At 36.5% G+C, this 17,796-nt stretch overlaps 3 protein-coding genes across 3 annotated transcripts in view; all 3 read right to left on the bottom strand.

Annotated features, from left to right (window-relative positions):
• Window positions 1–45: 45 nt before the first annotated feature.
• On the bottom strand, window positions 46–3,649 carry si:ch211-229n2.7 (uncharacterized protein LOC100002243 homolog). The gene is made up of 4 exons (XM_056729442.1): window positions 3,505–3,649; window positions 2,951–3,071; window positions 1,044–1,342; window positions 46–902 (listed from the first exon to the last, which is right to left on the bottom strand). Exons 1-4 carry the CDS (start codon window positions 3,520–3,522, stop codon window positions 813–815), a joined length of 528 nt encoding a protein of 175 aa, XP_056585420.1. The 5' UTR covers window positions 3,523–3,649; the 3' UTR covers window positions 46–812.
• A 292-nt stretch (window positions 3,650–3,941) lies between these two features.
• On the bottom strand, window positions 3,942–10,193 carry bgna (biglycan a). The gene is made up of 8 exons (XM_056773093.1): window positions 10,035–10,193; window positions 7,683–7,952; window positions 6,357–6,469; window positions 6,006–6,219; window positions 5,470–5,580; window positions 5,154–5,247; window positions 4,763–4,901; window positions 3,942–4,577 (listed from the first exon to the last, which is right to left on the bottom strand). Exons 2-8 carry the CDS (start codon window positions 7,927–7,929, stop codon window positions 4,380–4,382), a joined length of 1,116 nt encoding a protein of 371 aa, XP_056629071.1. The 5' UTR covers window positions 7,930–7,952; window positions 10,035–10,193; the 3' UTR covers window positions 3,942–4,379.
• Window positions 10,194–12,518: 2,325 nt separating this feature from the next.
• The window catches only part of si:dkey-6n6.1 (uncharacterized protein LOC100170811 homolog), a 5,581-nt gene continuing 303 nt past the window's right edge, over window positions 12,519–17,796 (bottom strand). Inside the window, exons 2-10 of the mRNA XM_056729788.1 lie at window positions 16,873–17,004; window positions 16,232–16,404; window positions 15,532–16,060; window positions 15,047–15,162; window positions 14,083–14,215; window positions 13,795–13,952; window positions 13,461–13,600; window positions 12,862–13,188; window positions 12,519–12,699 (exon numbers count right to left, since the gene is read on the bottom strand). Of these exons, the coding sequence (XP_056585766.1) occupies window positions 12,519–12,699; window positions 12,862–13,188; window positions 13,461–13,600; window positions 13,795–13,952; window positions 14,083–14,215; window positions 15,047–15,162; window positions 15,532–16,060; window positions 16,232–16,404; window positions 16,873–17,004 (1,889 nt within the window). The remainder of the gene's footprint in view (window positions 12,700–12,861; window positions 13,189–13,460; window positions 13,601–13,794; window positions 13,953–14,082; window positions 14,216–15,046; window positions 15,163–15,531; window positions 16,061–16,231; window positions 16,405–16,872; window positions 17,005–17,796) is intronic.

Here is a 17,796-nt window from a genome sequence, read left to right as displayed (position 1 = left end):
CTAGGATTTATTAACAGATATAGCTATGGATAGATTCACAAGAACGCTGTTTTTATAAAGGAGACATGTTTATTTGGAGAAAAATTATGAATGACAAAAAATTGACCCTATCGCTTATGTATGTTACCATGGTAACCATGGAATCTGCCAAAATACTGTTACTACAGTAATTTAGTTGTTGGGCAAGTAAAATTATAACAAATTACTATGAGATTACATTACATTAGTAAATCCATTAGCCAACATTTAATTATATTTATCTATTATTCTTAGGCTTAATCAGTTAATGTTGGTATTTAAAAATGAAATTTATATTTTCATAATCAGATTCTGATTACATTTACATTTATGCATTTGGCAGACACGTTTGTCTAAAGCGACTTACATTGCATTATCCTATATATTTATACATATGTATGTGCCATCCCCTGAGATCGAACCCACAGCCTTGCGTTGTTCTCTTACCACTGAGCTACAGGAAAGCTGTTTATTCAGATTGAGAATATTTTTTGCTCAATGTTAATTCATTATGTTAACAGAGAGATTTCGTTCAAGTGATTATAATATTTATCTTATTTTGTCCGTTTGTGTGTGGATTGTAGGGGTAGATTCAATCATTTAACAAACATCGTACTGTTTAATACCTTTACCGCAGTTCTATGTATATTTTTTATACACGGCACAAGAAGTGAAAATGACGTCAAACTGAAATCTTTACATAACTACAAACCTGCACATATGGTTTATCACAAGAACATTCTTACATGTAGCCTGTACTTAGTGAAACAATGTGATATTTTTTGTGATGTACGTCATTCTTTGCATACATCTTTTTTAGGAACGAGGTAGCTAAACTCTTCAGTAGCCTCCACACATTCCACGTTTTTGCTCTGCCCTGGAATCTGTTGAAACAAATCATTGTTATAAGAGAAACCTATGATGGAATGAAGATGAACTGACATTTTTCAAGAAAAGATAATAGATTTAGGCAGCATTAATGACTTTTGTGTATGTATTGCACCATAATACTTGCATTAACTCACCTGATTGCACACAGCTTTTCCATACCGGATAAATGTGGCAAAGTGTTCACAGTTAAATTTGAAAATCTTGTAGGTATATTCTTTATCCAATAAAGCTTTTATTCGCCATTCCATGTCCTCATCAGATGAAGGTGTGAAAGTGTGACAGTCATTCCTCACTGAAATTTGAGCTCCTTTAGGTACATTAATCTCAGCCAGCATATGGCGACGTATCTTAGTCTCTCCAAGCAAAAGATCACCACAGACAGGAAAAATTGACTGGAGGCAGCCCCGAAATGTACTCTGGATTTTAGTTTCATCTGGTGTGGGATTAACAAATAACGTAAAAGACAGTTTAAGTGCAGTCAGTGGTACAAAAAAATCTACTTAGCCTACTTATATATTGCTTAAAGCGACTTTATTATTGTCTCCATGCATGGCTGTCATTTATTTATTCTAAAAGATAAAGTTATGCAAAATATAACTTGTCTATAGTATACAAGTATAATAAAAAAAAGTATATGGATATTTGTTTCTGCAATTACGGACACTTTTGACTCTCCAAAATGTTTAAAAATCAACCCCTGGGAATTTTAGTTAGTAATACATATAAAACAGCCATTAATATTAAGATATTAAGATTTTAATATTTGTAATGTAATATACAGTTAACATTGAAAATGTGCTGCGGTAAAATAGATTTACTACATTAGTTTTGACGCTTACCTTCTTAATTTAGGCCTACATGAGTTCAACGGTACACTTTTTTTTAATGTAGTTCAAAGTAAGGAATTACTCAAATGTATGGTTAGGACACACAATTAACACTGACACAGATAACATTTACCTTATATTTTAGGGATCTTGTGAGTGAGGTAGCGAGGTGGCCAAATCTGTCAGCAATGTGCTCATGCTGTAATTTACATTTACATTTCTAGGCATTTGGCAGATGCTTTTATCCAAAGCGACTTACATTGCAGTAAACTATACATTTATACGCAATCCCCTGGTATGTGCAATCCCCTGGGATCAAACCCACAACCTTGCGTTGTTAATGCAATGCTCTCACCACTGAACTACAGGAAAGCTGTAATTTCTGTTTCTATAGAAACTAGACTTCTTTGTCTTCGAGAAAATGTCATAATAAACGCCGTTTTTCATTTTTGCGGTAAGGACTCAAGTGTGTGACATGCACATTTACTTGAAAAAATCATAACATCATAACAACGATCAGTAAATAATACAAAGATATGTGTAAAAGATGCTGTAAGTTAATATGTGACCCTGGACAACAAAACCAGTCTTATGGGTCAATTTTTCAAAATTGATATTTTTTGATTATTTGAAAGCTAAATAATTAAGCTTTCTATTGATGTATGGGTTGTTATGATATGATAATATTTGGCGGATAAATAACCGTTTAAAGCTCTGGAATCTGAGGATGCAAAATATTCAAAATATTGAGAAAATTGCCAATGAATTTGTTAATGGCCATCCACTCACAAAATTACGTTTTGACATATTTAGCAAAGGAAATTTACGAAATGTCTTCATGGAACATGATCTTTACTTAATATCCTAATGATTTTGGGCATAAATGAAAAATTTATAATTTTGACCCATACAATGTATTTTTGGCTTTAACTAAAAATGTTCTCCTGCTACCCGAGACTGGTTTTGTGAAACAGGGTCACATATGTACTAACAATTCCTTTTGAAATAAGGTCATAAGGTCAATTAACTTTATATTATAGATAAATGAACTTAAAAAACATAATGACAAATTTGGCCATAAATCTAAAATTTTACTTTTTGGACTTAAAAGTGCCAGTAGTTGCAGAAACATCCACATAATGTAAATATAGTCTTTGTATATATAATACTAGAGAATACTAGTCTATGATAGGCCTCCATATAATGATGCTTACCAGCAACAGCGAAGTGAATAACGTTTCCATCCCTCTCATACACGGCCCAGTGTGCGTAGCCAATGGGATAATTGAACTCAATCAAATCTCCAAAACGAGCAGTGGATACAATGTGCTCGACCTGTGCACGACAGTTGAATTCATCATGTTACGACTCCTGTTACAGGTTTTAGAACAAGTTTGACCACATTTGCAATAGCTGCATTCCGACTTCTGCATGACTTTTAAAACACGAAAATACCCCGTTGAGTCATATGATCAACAGTTCTGTACGTGTTGTTCTTTCAATTAACACCTAAATAAAATAAGGACGATGTACTACAACTAAGTAATTTTGTTTCGGTTTCAGTGCAGCACATTGGTCGTATTTTTAAAAGAATAAACAGGCAATATTACACAAAAAACAATGATCTCAAGTGTTCATGATGTGTAACATAAATCAGTTGTAATGAGACTGAAGTACATGAGATCCCATCAAACACTTCACGATGACATAAAATATACCGACTTTTTAGTTTTGTAGTATCACTTTTTACGAATATTTGATACGTTACCTGTGCCTTGTAGTCCATGTTCGTTACTGTTCAGTCGACTCGTTACGCAAATAAACGAAATAATGTATTTTGCCGAGCCTTTAAGGCGCGGTCATGTAACAACCTGTAGACGAACTTGTTTGTAAAGAATTGTCCTTACAGTTTATGGGCGGAGCTTGCATGCGTAAGGATACGATTTACTATCGATAAATAATTCCAGTAGCTGCTTCACAGCTGTTGGTAGCTGCTGGTCGATCATGCGGATCAAGTTATATGCCTACAAATGAGTGTAAAGTGCAGTAGAATGCTTGAATGTTAGATGGAGGTTCACACCTCAAAAACTTTAGTTCACCCTCCACATAGGCATTAAGATCATTCATTAAATGCATTTAGATTTTTTACATTAAAGTAATCAAACAATAAAATAAATATATCATGTTGTAATGTCCACAACGATAAACATCCACGACCCAATTGAAAACTTTATTACAGTATCACTGTGGGCTAATGAATAAGTGACAATCAGCACCCAAGACAATCTTTGAATGTATCTTATTTAAGATGCAATCCGTGAAAACTAATGAAGCTGTTAACAGACATTTCAGAAAGGATTAGACAACAAGAGTACATATTCATTTATGTCCAATAAACAATCAGCAGAATTACACACATGGAAACTTTTAAGCTGACAATTTTAGCTTTGAATTTGTGAATCTCTTTTATGTAGGATTACATTTTTCTTTCCAATTTTCTCCCGAATGTCCATATCTCTTCCAAATCCATGGAAATGTGATGCTTCCTCTTTAAAAACTCTTGGCTTAAATGTTGAACAAAATGGCATGCTGTCTATTCGACTTCCTCTGGATGATTGTTATGATTTTTGAAGATTGTACTTTTTATTTCTTGTGGTTGCCAAACTGTACAGCCATGTGGTTACTGACACAGCGGAAAGCAGCAGGCTGCACCTCCCAGTACCTGATTGGGTTGTCAAAGAGACTGATGCCATTGTAGAAGACCCTCTTCACTCCAAAACCTGTAGGGCAGAAGTCATCCACCCCGACCTCAGTGATGTTGTTTGAGTGGAGGTAGACAACCTGCAGAAATTGTTGTCGGGTGTTTTAAATGGACAAGAATTAGTGATAGCAAAGGATTACAACAGGATATATTAAATAGACACACGTGCACCCAAAACTGCATTTTTAAAAAGCATAATTTAGTTTGATTTATAAGATGTATTCCTTGCATTATAGGGTTTACCCTTAATACAAACAAAACATACCTGTAAATACTTCATAGGAGGCAGTCCACTGGGCACTTTGGGCAGAATGTTGTTGTCAAGGTGCAGCTCTCTAAGACTAGTCAGATAAGACAGAGCACCTTGCTCGATGTGGCGAATTTTGTTATTACCAAGGCCCAACCTAAACATGAATGCAGAATAAACACAAAAAGTAATGTTTGTAGGCTATGAGGAGATATTTCGATTTTAACCACTAGAGGACACCAAAACCAAGCTTTACACAATACACATAAACAATGGACACTGTAAATTTCCGTGGATTTAATTTGTTGAATTAACATTGTAATTCCTTTTATGACACAAGAGGGACAATGCAATCTGACTACATGTATGATAATAAACTTCCCCAGGAATTAAGAATGGTAAGGTTTACCTCTGCAGCTGAGTGTACTGGCTGAGATCTACCAGCTCAATGGCCTGAATCTGATTATTGTCCAAATGAAGCTCATGAAGACTGCTGGGAAGGTCTGATGAAAATAAGACACATTCCGTAAAGAACAGAAAGAGATACATTGTGTCTAGAAAAGAATGGGACACATTCCATGTAGAAAAAAATCTGCATCCTGTTGCACAAAACACAAACATGTCTCTATTCTGTATGTATGGTATGCTGGTCTGGTAAACTCATGGGTTAAAAAATATACAATACAGACAATTATTCTAATTACATGTTGTATCTTTCTCATTACCTCTGGGGACACCAGTAAGTTTGGCTTCAGAAATGCGCAAGTAGTTCAATTTAACATCCATAAATGCTCCAGGTTCAAAGCCACTGTTCCGGAGTGGATTACGGCCCATTTCTGCAATATCAGAACCAAGATTTGTCAATGCTCCTTTAGATTGTCCCTTACAAAACAAAAATATATGGGAACATGCTGGAAAACATAATACATAAATACAGTATGTGAATACATTTCCATATATTGGAAACATTTGCTTATTTTATAACATATGAAAAAAACCTTATGTAATATTCAATATAATGTAATGTGTTAATAATGTATTATTCTAAAGTGTATATTTACAAAAATATATTAAGTAATAAAATATGTTGACAGATATACAGGAAAATATTTTTTTACCCGAGGGGTTAAAAGGTACCAATACAGAACTATGAGCACTAGAGGTCATCATCGGCATATATATGGTTTTCAATGAAGAACATGAATCAAATCATTAGCAAAGTTCATCAATACATTGCGAACAAGCTCGCATACCATCTTACCAATGACATGCATGTTGTGGAGGCCTGCGAAGCTCAATGCTGGCACCCTGTTGATGTGGTTGTCATGGATACGCAGCTCAACCAAGGTTTTAGGCAGGTTTTTGGGAATGGAGGTGAGACGGTTGTGCGAGATATATAATTTCTGCAAGCGTTTCAATGGAAGGAATGCCCTGGCGTCAATTCTGGAGATCTGGTTATACCTTAAAACCAGCGCCTGATGGGGATAGAAGTAAGTCAAATCCATGTTTTAGTTATTCTGATGTTAGACAACTGATAAGGGCACAATACATGATTACTGATGTATGATGGCAAAATGTATTTAGGATATCAAAAAAATGATATAGCTCTTACATAGAGGTTGGTCAGGCCTTTAAAGTCTCCCTCTCTAATCTCTGTGATCTTGTTGCTCTGGAGGTCCAACAACAGCGTGTCTGCAGGAATACCTTTTGGAACGTATCTTAGACCTGTTGGGCGACAATACACAAACAAAAGTAAATAAACTGCTGTTTGGAAATGAGGTTTTGTGGAAAATCAAGACATTGGATCAAAGTTTGTTTAGGCTTGAATGCTGTGATAGTTTACTCCATGAGGGTGGGTGACACTAATTTAAGGGTGTGTACGTTTTCCAGGTTTGCGGAGCAGACTTAAAGTCAACATAAACTCAAAATTGACTAGTCACATTCTTAATAGACATTTCTGTTTTTTCTTTATATCATAAAAGAAAAAAACACGTTTCTTAATAAAACAATCTATATTATATCTAACAGGAATCAGAAGAAAAAAATCACTGTAGTTGTTGTCCATCCGATTCCATTACAAAGTGAAAAGGTACACTGTCTATAAAGCACTTTCTTTAGAATTTATCTCGATCTTTGTGTTACTCAAGCTTACTTGTAAACTTCTCAGCGAGCTATAATTTCGGAAATGTTTGGTAATTTTCTGGGCTCCGGACTCTGTGTGTGTAGTGTGCTCTGTTGTTGTGTTAGCATTCCCACTCGGCGCTCTATAATTAAGATGGAGCCGAGTGAACAGAGCTCCACGTAGCGCATTATAACATGGAGAGCGAGAAATGAAAGGAATACCTTTTTTTTACAAAACAAATACTACTGAATCATAAAGCAGTGATAGGAAAGAGGCAGCTGTGCTTGGGTGGCACCTGGGATCAACAGAAGTCATCCATTTGGCTTTAAAATCCTCATTCCTGGTGAAACCGACATCATAGTTTATGGCACGTTTGCTGTACCGAGGAAAATAACCAGAATGTCTGTCTTCTCAGGTGACTGACCACACGCCACATGTGCTGTCTGATGTGGATAGGCCAGATTAGCGGTATGTCTCAACTAGTATCCGTTCTCAAGCTAAATTTGACCGTGATCTCATTCTAGCCTTTGATGTGGATGGTAAAACCAACAATTCTTTATATTTTCTCTCTACTTGCCCTACTTTTAACCACAGCATTGATTTACATTGAATTTATTTATATTTGTGAATACATTTTTTTGACAAGAATAAAAGTTAAAGCAGGTTTTTGATCATTCATGATGTTGGTAATTATAAGACAAATAAGTAGAAAACACTGTAACTAATTTAATCACAAACTGATGTAGTCTTTACTCCATGCAGTCTTGTCTGCATATCTCAATGCACCATCACAAGGACACATCATCTGAGGCCCACCTAAATCTGAGCATTGGACCACTCTGAGGTGACATCTGCAGCCAAATGGGCATGTGCTGTGTTCGGTTTCGTACGGATCCACACCCGAGCCTTCTTCCTGGTCTTTCATCATCATCACCATCAGCTCTTTAACGTCAATGTCCTCACCAAAATCCCAGAATCCATTTTGCTCAAAGGGTAGGGTGGAGGAGTATGATGGCAGGTGGGCAGTGCAAAGAAACAGGAAAGCCACGAAAACTGACAACATGGCTGCCAAAACCAGTTTTTAATCTGTGGAACATACAGAAAGAGACAAGCTTTAAAAATATAGCACTTGCTCTCCCACACTTTTTCATAAACCATAAATGGTACTTTGCATCCAGAAACTGCTTCTGGTATGATGCATTATTCCGTGGTCTCATTAAGCTGTGAATATACAGTGGCCTCACTGACAATCGCAATAAACAGATCTGATTCTCACATTTACAAGAGCAAAAATTTTAAATGTGAATTGTTTGGGTTAGATGCACCAACGTGTGCAAGTGTGTATTTTTGTAACCAGCCTTCAAGCTATATTTACAGTCACAGCAGGTCTTTTTTTCTTCTCAGAAATGTCATCTGAGTGTATTTTTGTGTCTTTTGTCCAGTTGAATTATACATCTGTAACCACCCTGATAAAAGGTTAGCAGAAGAAAACGTGAAGACAACATTTTTACATTTCTGATGCACACGACTGGTTAAACTACAGATGTTTTTATAGAAGTCGAAAAACTGGACAGTGCATGGTTCTGAACACATTATATTCCTGTAAGATTAGTTTAAAAATGCTGAAGGCATAGTTAATATTTAAATCAAAGTTTTGTCATCATTTATTCACCTTTATGTCTTCCCAAAGCTTTATATAATTCTTTCTTCTGTGGAACACAATTTTTCTTGGGATAAATGTGCCCCTGGACGACAAAACCAGTCTTTTGGTTCAATTTTCCGAAATTTTGATTTTTACATCACCTGAAAGCTGAATAAACAACCTTACTTTTGATCTATGGCTTGTTAGTATCTGGCAGATATACAGACGTTTAAAGCTTTGGAATCAGATGGTGCAAAAAAATATATAAATATTGAGAAAATGGCCTTTGAAATTGTTATTCAGAGGCACTATAGCAGACCATCCACTCACAAAAATAAAGTTTTTATAGATTTAGGGTAGGAAATTTACAAAATATCTTCATGGAACATGATCTTTATTTAGTATTCTAGTAGTTTTTGGCACGAAAGAAAAATCTATAGTCTCAGTGGTTTTAATGTCAAAACATTGATGGTCAATCCTGTTTGCTCGTTCTTCAAAATATCTTCTTTAGTGTTCTTCAGGAGAAAGAAAGTAATACAAGTTTGGAATTACTTGAGAATGAGTAAAAATCTTTTATCATATCTGGGTGACCCAAAGACATTTTTCGATGTATTTCAATGTCGAGATACACTCCTCTTATGTGAGATTCTCTGACTATCCAGATCTACTTCAGCTAGTTCTTTTCTCATGCCACGTGTTGTGTGTGTGGTTTTAAACTGCCTCCAAGTTCTCTCTCTCTCTCTTTAAATTCACTCCCACACCCTTCACCACAGAATGGCAAAAAGACCACATTACTGGCAAGTCCAACAGATTGTTTTTGGAGAGCCACCCTGATTCGTGCCCTGAAATAAGGACACTGAATGCACCAAAATCATATTCTCTTTAAAAAATATGTTATGTAATAAACTGGTGGACCTATTCTAAAACAAACACAAATGATGATATTGCACTTTTTAATTTGAAATAGCCAACAATACTAAATGAATTGCTTCTCATTTATCATTCTTTTGATACTCTTTGTCTACAGTCTGAATCTGATTCAGCACAGTAAGTCTATCTATCAAAAGATTTCTCAAACATAATTAAATGAAAAAGTTTCATATTTTTTATGAAACTCTCTTCTTCAAATAAGGTACACATTAACGGCATGACTTCAAAAAGTTATAAAAGACTAAATTACATCTCATATTAAAGAGATGAAAATAGGTTCTCTCGGATGGGCTTATAAAAGACTAAATTACTACATCCTGTCAAGATTACAGACTTGACGTAGATGCACACGCAGATGAAACAACATTTTCCAAAGATTTTTCAAACTAATTTAAGGCGCCATTTGGCGAAATTACACTAAATTGAGCTCAAACAAGTCTTGTACATTCAAGAAGCAAATCACGACAAAAACAGGTGAAAAAACATAACAGCAGATGTTAAGTTACCATGGAAATTACGTTACCATGGAAATGCATTAGGTGCAAAAGTGGTCTGTAATGTCTGTCCGTGAGAATAAAGGCATCAAGACTTCTTACCTGTAAGATGTGTGATTTCAGATTCTATTTTCACAATGTTTGAAGCAGACAGATGCTGTTTATGGTGTGATCATTGTTTTGGATGTTTGCCTTTAAGTTCCTAGGTTTCACAGCACTGAGCAGCACCTGCGATTGAAAACAAAACAGCTTGCAAAAAGAGGCAAAAGGTTATTTGGGACATTCCCACTCAAGCTATCTTTCCCTCCCACTGTTTCTTTTTGGGGAGAGAAAAAGAAAGAGAGAGAGAAAGAGAGAATCAGCACAAGAGTGGCTCAGATCAGGAACCTGCGTTTTAACAACCAAAATATTGTAAAATAGAATTAAATAGGCCTTTATCAAACTTCTGGTTTACTAATTTTAATTAAAATGTATTAAAAGAATATACCTTTCTCAAGTGCCTTGATTTTGCTGTGTTTATGTCCTTTTCAAACACATTGAAATATATGTCTTGATGTGAGAAAATTCCTATCAAGCTCTTTTGTTGACTCTTAGTCGAAGTCCCACAGTAAAAAGTAAAAGTTCAAACAATTAGACAAATTCCTTAAAAGAATGTTGCCTTGACAATGATGTAGTCAGACGGATAGAAAGCTAGACAGAACTTGAAAAGTCCCATTTCTATGAGAGAATTATCTTGACATACAGTAAATGGTATATTTACTTAGATGTGGCTGAACTGTATGACACGCTAGGAGCAAAAGTGTATACATTTCTTGCCACAGACTTCCAGGTTGTCCAGGATATGCTCTTTTAATATGAGGAAGTTTTTCTTCATGGTTTAAGACATGGTCCACGCCCTGGAAAGAATAAAAGTCACAGAAATATATACATCAACAGAGCATCAATGCAGAAGCAGCCCAAAGAAAATAATCTGGTAGACTGGCCTACTGTGGGGTTGAAAAATAGGCACTTGTGGCAGTAAGTTACCACTTTAAGAGAAGACTTTCTGGACAAAAATAGAGCAACCAGAGAGCGCCACTGCCCAGTGTACTGTCATAATACAGAATGACGAAAGATGTGCAACTCAGCACTGCTGCTCTCTGCCATTATGATTTGGTTCATAATTTTTATAAAATGACAGCCATGAGACTGATTAGGTCGTCACAGATCTACAATGTGGGAAATCACTTTAAAATTATGAACTTCAAAACAACAATAGTTAGCGCCTATAGTCCAGTGGACTGTGTGCTGACATGTTGTGCGACCTGATAGATCCAACTATGAGATATGGCTTGTAGAACTTATAGATCTAAACTTTGAGTCCAGGAAATATCAACTCCGTTGTGAGTCAATCCTTTAACCCAACCACCAGGGAGATATAGAGCTGAAGGTAAGAACAGCAGGCAGGAGACGAAGTGATGTTAAATAGACAGAGAAATGATTTATTGAATAATCTCAGTTGTGTGTTGATGCTCAGTCAAGCTCTGTCAAACTTCGTCTGACTAGAAACAGATTCAATATGTGTTTTTAACCATTCAAGATTACAGTATCAAAACATTGTCTCATGACACTATTATGGACCTTGAGATGGAGACCAACGGATACTCATATCAGCATAAGACACAATACAACTCCCAACGAGGGTAAACAACAGGAAAGTAAGGAACAAATAATATGAATAGAAGTGAATAATAAAATAAATGAATGAATACATATTTTGAATATTGTAATAAATGGGATAACTGAAATGGAATAATAAATGAAATAAACAAGTGTATGTTTCTATCCAGATCTATCAGACCCGAGTTTTGTGGTTCTTTTTTGATTTCTTTACATTATTTGAGGTCTGAAATAATACAGAGCATCGTTTCTGTTATTTTGACCTGTTTCTCCAGTTTTAATTTTCTGCAAATGAATGCAAACCGAAACAATAGTTTTATTTGAAATTTTGATGAAATATTGTTATTAGTTCACAGAATGAGTTCACATAATGAGACAAAAGCCTTTACCTAAACCTATAAATACTCTTTTTTTTAATTAGAAAAACAGTCACTTCATTGTTTTCTGTGGCTGTATATTTTGAAGGGAATACAGAAAATGAAGATGTTTTTATTTTCAACTTTATTGTAGTTTTTGACAAAGAACACAACACATTAAAAAACAGAATATAAAAATGCTACACAATTCAACACACTAAAACATTCAGAATATGAGCGATATGTGTTCTTTGCACTATATTGCAATAACAATATTGCATATACTGTGATATAAACTAAATCTCTATGCAAGTTTTGCTTCAAATTTCAGAGAGAGAATTGACTATGAAATTATTAGACAAACACAACCAAAGTAATAAAAATATAAGGCACATAGCACCATGTATCTGTGCAAAAACAAACAATATATCGCTCTAATCGCTCTAAAAATGACCTGCATCATCGTCACATGATCACAGTTAAAGTTCTGATTGATGACTATGAAAATCAGGCAAAATAGCTCAATACTCCTTTAGTGTGATGTTCTGTACATGAGCTTGAAGAATGGGTTTCATTCCTGGAGTTCCTCATACCTCTGAGGCCGCAGAATGACACTGTGGTAGGTCTTGATGCAAGAGAAGGCTGTGGGTGGAATGAGGCGGCGCTCAATCAGGTTGTGCTCCAGGTGAACAGAGACCAGAGGGGAATCTTCGCGGGCCGTATTATCACACAGCGAGTTCATGGTGACGTAGCTGTTGAGAGAATATCATTACCACAACCTCATGGTTTTGACTTAATCTATTGGAAACTGGTGATGTTGGAAAGTCAATTGTGTCTGTCTCAAGACACATAATGTGGACCAGTCAGCCCCTGCTGGTGGATAAATTAACTACACCATTCTGGAGTTTACTAACCTGATGTAGTTGTGGTTGAGTCTAAGATGTTGAAGTCCCTTCAACTGTAGAATGCCTCGAGGAATAGATCTGAGCTGGTTATGGTCCAACAGAAGTTCAGTCAGTGAATTGTACAGGCCCAGGAACGACACCTCATTTATTCCGTCTTCACGCAGCCGGTTATAAGACAGATGCAGGGAATCCAAGCCAGGCCGCAGATGGCCGAACACGTATCCAGGGATGCGCTCGATTTGGTTGTGATGCAGGGTGAGCTGCCGCAGGCCAGACGGCAAGAAAGAGGGCACGTGAACCATCTTATTGTGAGAGAGGTCTAAAAACTCCAATTTTCTGAGGAAAACAATACAAATATATTAACATGTTTCCATTTATTAATATATAATACTGTTTACTTGCCATATTTATTGATTTAATTAAGTTATTTAAAAGTTTGAAATAAAACGTCCTTGTGGTTTTATTTGATTCTTTTCAGGTGCATTACAGCAATTTTTCTCCAGATGGCACCACTGAGCAGATTTTAAGTGTACTTAAAATTAAAATAACTTTGACCTTCATTTTATTTCTTTTCATTCTTGAAGGCCAATAATATACGCCTAACTCACAGTAAGTGTATCCATGCCCGGGGATCAATGCGGTCTTCTCGGATCCGGTTTTGGCTGAGATTCAGAACTCTGAGGTTAATGGTCTTGTTGAGGATGCCTGAGTGTACGACCTCAATCTTGTTGTCAGACAGGTGGAGCTCCTAAAATTGATTAACAAAAAGGTAATAGACTAAAGGATACATGTTCAAGGTTAACAGCATTTCCAAGTTTTACGTTTTACTAAGTAGAAAATTCTTGACTTTAAAATACTTTTAATAAACTTTTTTAATCTAGTGTATTAAAGTGTATAAATGTTAAATTATTTCCAAAATTTTGAGACAGACGTCTGACTGACCTGTATTGAAACAGGCAGGCCGGATGGAATAGCTCTAAATTTATTGTCATCTAGTCTGAGGTAAACAAGCCTCCTTAAAGATCTAAAGGTCAAAGGCGAGACATTTCCATCATGAAAATAATTGTCCTCTAACTCAAGTGTCAGCAGTTGGGAGAGACCTGAAAAGATGAATCAAGATTAAAAACAAACGTATTTATCTTTTTTGGAGAAACACATTGAAATGTTTCTAAGACTAGTGATATCTTGAAACTGTGTGAGGTTAGACAGTCACTGCGGTCGTGTGTTTACCTTTAAAACTGTGGGGAGTGAGACCACTGAGTTTATTATCGTTCATCTTGAGCTCCACCAGAGAAGCGGGGAGAGCCGGCACTTTAGTGAAGTTGTTTCCATCAAGGTTCAACCTTCTGAGCTTCGTCAAGTTCTGCAACAGGCCGAGAAGAAACTCACAACACTGTCAAAGCCACTCAAACAAACATCTCAAGGCTTGCGGTTTGACACTCAAGCCAAGCTCCAAAGTTACACAACACAGATATTCAGAGGCATGAAGAACACACATTTCCCGATCACGTTACCGAGCACAGGTCAGAACAGAAATATTCAGCAAACATGTGAAAAATACACTACCACTCACTGTCACATAGTATTAAGATGTAAATTCTATACTTGGCGCCTAGGATGTATGACACACTGGTGAAAAAGGTAAAGATATAAAGCATTGTGTTTCTTCTCAGAAAGCATATCTATCAACTTAAATACTCATATTCACTGCAGCACCCTGGTGTGAATTGTCTCGGTGATGTCAGACCCGAGATGTTGTGAAAACACGTTAGCTACTTGCAAAATATCTGCACATGGTCTGATAACTCACCACACATCCTTTTCTTATCAGAGGTGCTAACATCTTTCATTCTCCCCATTACTCTTGTCCACCCGTCTCCTTTGATGTTCACTTTCACCCCTTATCAGCCATTAACCCCCTCACCTGTGCTTTATTATTCCATTTTCATTCCAAACCTGTATGACTTTCTTTCTCCTGCAGAACACAAAAGAAGATATTTTGAAGAACGCTGGTAACCGAACAACATTGTCCCCCATTGACTTCCACTGTTTGGACACAACACAGTCATTCCTCAAAATATCTTCTTTTGTGTCCCACAGGTTTTAAACAGCATGAGGGTGAATAAATGATGATAGATTTCTAAACCTTGACTTTTAGTCTAGAATTAATGCCAATATATCCCTTGCACCTCACCCTCAATACATCCATTCCCAAAGAGGAGTCATCTAGCTTGTTCTTGCTGAGGTCGAGCCAATCCAGGTTGGGAAGACCTGCTAGAGCATGTGCTGGGATCTTGCTGATTTTGTTATCTGCAAAATACCAGAAAGTTAAAATGTGTACCTCATTATGGAACATGGTAAGCTCTGTTTACACATCTTACGTTTCAGTCTTTTTGTGCTATTAATAGAAAATAAAAATTATTCCAGATTTTGATTATGTAGGAACCTTCGAAATCTCTCTAGATGTCTATCAATAACATATCACACTAAATTTAGGTACTGTAAACTTCCTCCTAAGAGTTTCTACAATTCTTTATATATTTATCAAAATCCATTATACATAAAGAACTACAATATTATATTTTGCCCTACATATAAATTCAGTATTGTGCTTCCATTCCTCAAGTTTTTATGAAAGAATCTGAATTTTGTAAGGTACAAGGATTGTTTTCAACACACCTGCTAGAAAGAGACTCCTAACCCCTGGATCTCTGATGATGGGCATTTGGGTGAGGCCAGTGCTTCCACATGCAATAAGAGACTCTGATAGCAGGCAGCCAGCTGGGAGTGACTCCATATGGGTAGAGCTGCGTAAAACTGGACGCCAAAAACTGTTGGGGGCTGGAAGTGGCCTTCCGGTGGGGAGGATCACGCTTTTTTTAGTGGGTGGAGCTAAGGGCTGTTGAACTTCTGGTATTGCTGGATGGTGTGTCGGTAGCATGAGACGTCTTTCGATCACAGCAGGACGAACAGCCGATCTAAACACTGAAATGTGGCTGCTGTCATCGTCATCATCATCGCCATCACTGTCATTCTCTAGATAGTCGTCATCATCATGGTTGTCATGATCGAAATAGCTTTGACTCATAAATGTTTTTTCTGGGGGTGTTACTGGGGTCTTGGGCAGTTTTCCAGGACTGAGACGCACAACTGCTTCCTGGGTTTTTTTCAGAGGAGAGGCTTGCTTCTTGGGGACATTTGGGAATGGCTGAAATGAAAACATAAATGTTTATTACAATTTATGGAATGTCAAAGTTTTTTATGCATTTATGTATTTATATTATTTATCTATCATTATTGCTATAGAAATCTAAAGATCTTAAATGTCTAATGTACCCAACTATACTAATTCATGTACAACTACATGTTCTGTGCATACTTCTTTCGCTGGGGTGACCACCAACTTGTTCTTCTTTGGCTTAAGTTGCAGAACCTCTTTCCTGACAGGTGGTTTTCCATTTCCTGTCAGTTTGTGTTGGCTCTTTTTCAAACCTGTTTTCTCTGCAGTCATTGGATTGGGCTTGTTGGCCACAGACCTCTGGGTGGGAGAACCTAGACAAGATGGTTCAAACAGAATTCAGTACCCACTACTAGGCATCCTACTCACTTATGGCATATTTCAGGGTGCTGCATTGCACCAGACTAAGAGCCAATTTTTCACATAATGTCCAGCCTACATCACTGGAGGAATGTACAACGTACGCTTCAGCTACAATTCACGGAAACGGTTATTCTGTAAATGGCAATCCTGTGATGCAATCAAGTGACAGTAATGAAACATATTTCATCTGAAAATATAAAAATTCAGTTGAGATGAAATGTATTTACTTCCTTAACATTGATGTGCTTTGCATGAATGACCTTGGATAAATACATGACAGAAGTGGAGCAGAACTGTGAAGGGTGGATGAGAGAGGGAGGGAGAGAGAGAAAGAGAGAGATAGAGAGCGAGAGAGAGAGAGATAGAGAGAGAAAGAGAGAGAGAGAGAGAGAGAGAGGGAGAGATAATGGTCCTCCCACCTTTGGCTTGGCAGGGAATAGTTCGGCAGTCTGTCGCTCCATCTTTACATTGGCACACGCTGCACGGCTCTGGAGACCAGAGAGCCCCATCAAACAGAGAGATCCCATTCACCAAGCACTGACTGCTGAAACCTGGCATATACAAACACAGTATTCAGGATTTTTTGAACACAGAAAGCATCTGGACACTTAAATGACCCACACGTGTGAATGTCATTGCATTACAGAGGCAATGCAAACAAATTATGCAAAAATGAAAATAAAAAAGTGAAATGGTAAAATTAATTGATCTTTCCCTCATGTTCACACTGGCAGAGTTACCACTGGTCTTGTAAAGTAATTGTCAAATTGACTAAAGATAAATATCAATTTTTTTAAAGGTGCTGTGTGAGAGATTAAGGATTGACAGAAATCCAATTTCAGCCGCCATAGTGCTCCAAAAGGGAGGGGCAGAGTGAGCCATTGGTTGTAATGCGCAACCCCACCACTAGATGCCGCTTTTATACACTAAACTTTTCATTTTTAAACTAACAATTGTTAATAGTATTAAAACAGTTTTTATAAAAAAGCAAACAAACATCTTTTAGTAAAATGTTTGGCTAGTGCTCTTTTCTTTGAAATGAGTGCTATCAAATTGTGATAAATAAATGTTTGTGTTTCTGTAGTTTATGCTTGTGTGGCATGTATATTTATATGTACACACCACAAATATATAATATATACTGTAGACACAAAGTTTTATTTTGGAATCGATCAGTCAGCACTTTTTAAAATCAATTTAATTTTATTTGAAATGTGTCATTAAGTGCATGAATATTTAATTTAGATTAGCAAACACTAGAAGTTTAATGTCAATTTTTTTTAAATCAATGCCATCATAATGATAATTTATTCTCACTAAAATGAATCCAAATACTGCAATTG

This window comes from Triplophysa dalaica, chromosome 18 (assembly GCF_015846415.1).
Source record: "Triplophysa dalaica isolate WHDGS20190420 chromosome 18, ASM1584641v1, whole genome shotgun sequence".
NCBI lineage: Eukaryota > Metazoa > Chordata > Actinopteri > Cypriniformes > Nemacheilidae > Triplophysa > Triplophysa dalaica.
The sequence above is the reverse complement of the archived record's forward strand: the minus strand, read 5'-3'. Positions and strand labels throughout refer to the sequence as shown.

Excerpts from the sequence above, each read along its gene's own strand:
- si:ch211-229n2.7 (XM_056729442.1), bottom strand. Across the intron at positions 1,343-2,950 it reads TATTCACTTCGCTGTTGCTG|ATGAAACTAAAATCCAGAGT; the intron begins GTAAGCATCATT and ends ATCCCACACCAG. Across the intron at positions 903-1,043 it reads GAAAAGCTGTGTGCAATCAG|ATTCCAGGGCAGAGCAAAAA; the intron begins GTGAGTTAATGC and ends TTGTTTCAACAG.
- bgna (XM_056773093.1), bottom strand. The coding sequence starts at position 7,929 with ATGTTGTCAGTTTTCGTGGCTTTCCTGTTTCTTTGCACTGCCCACCTG. Across the intron at positions 5,248-5,469 it reads ACTTACTGGTGTCCCCAGAG|ACCTTCCCAGCAGTCTTCAT; the intron begins GTAATGAGAAAG and ends TATTTTCATCAG. Across the intron at positions 4,578-4,762 it reads CTCCTATGAAGTATTTACAG|GTTGTCTACCTCCACTCAAA; the intron begins GTATGTTTTGTT and ends CAATTTCTGCAG.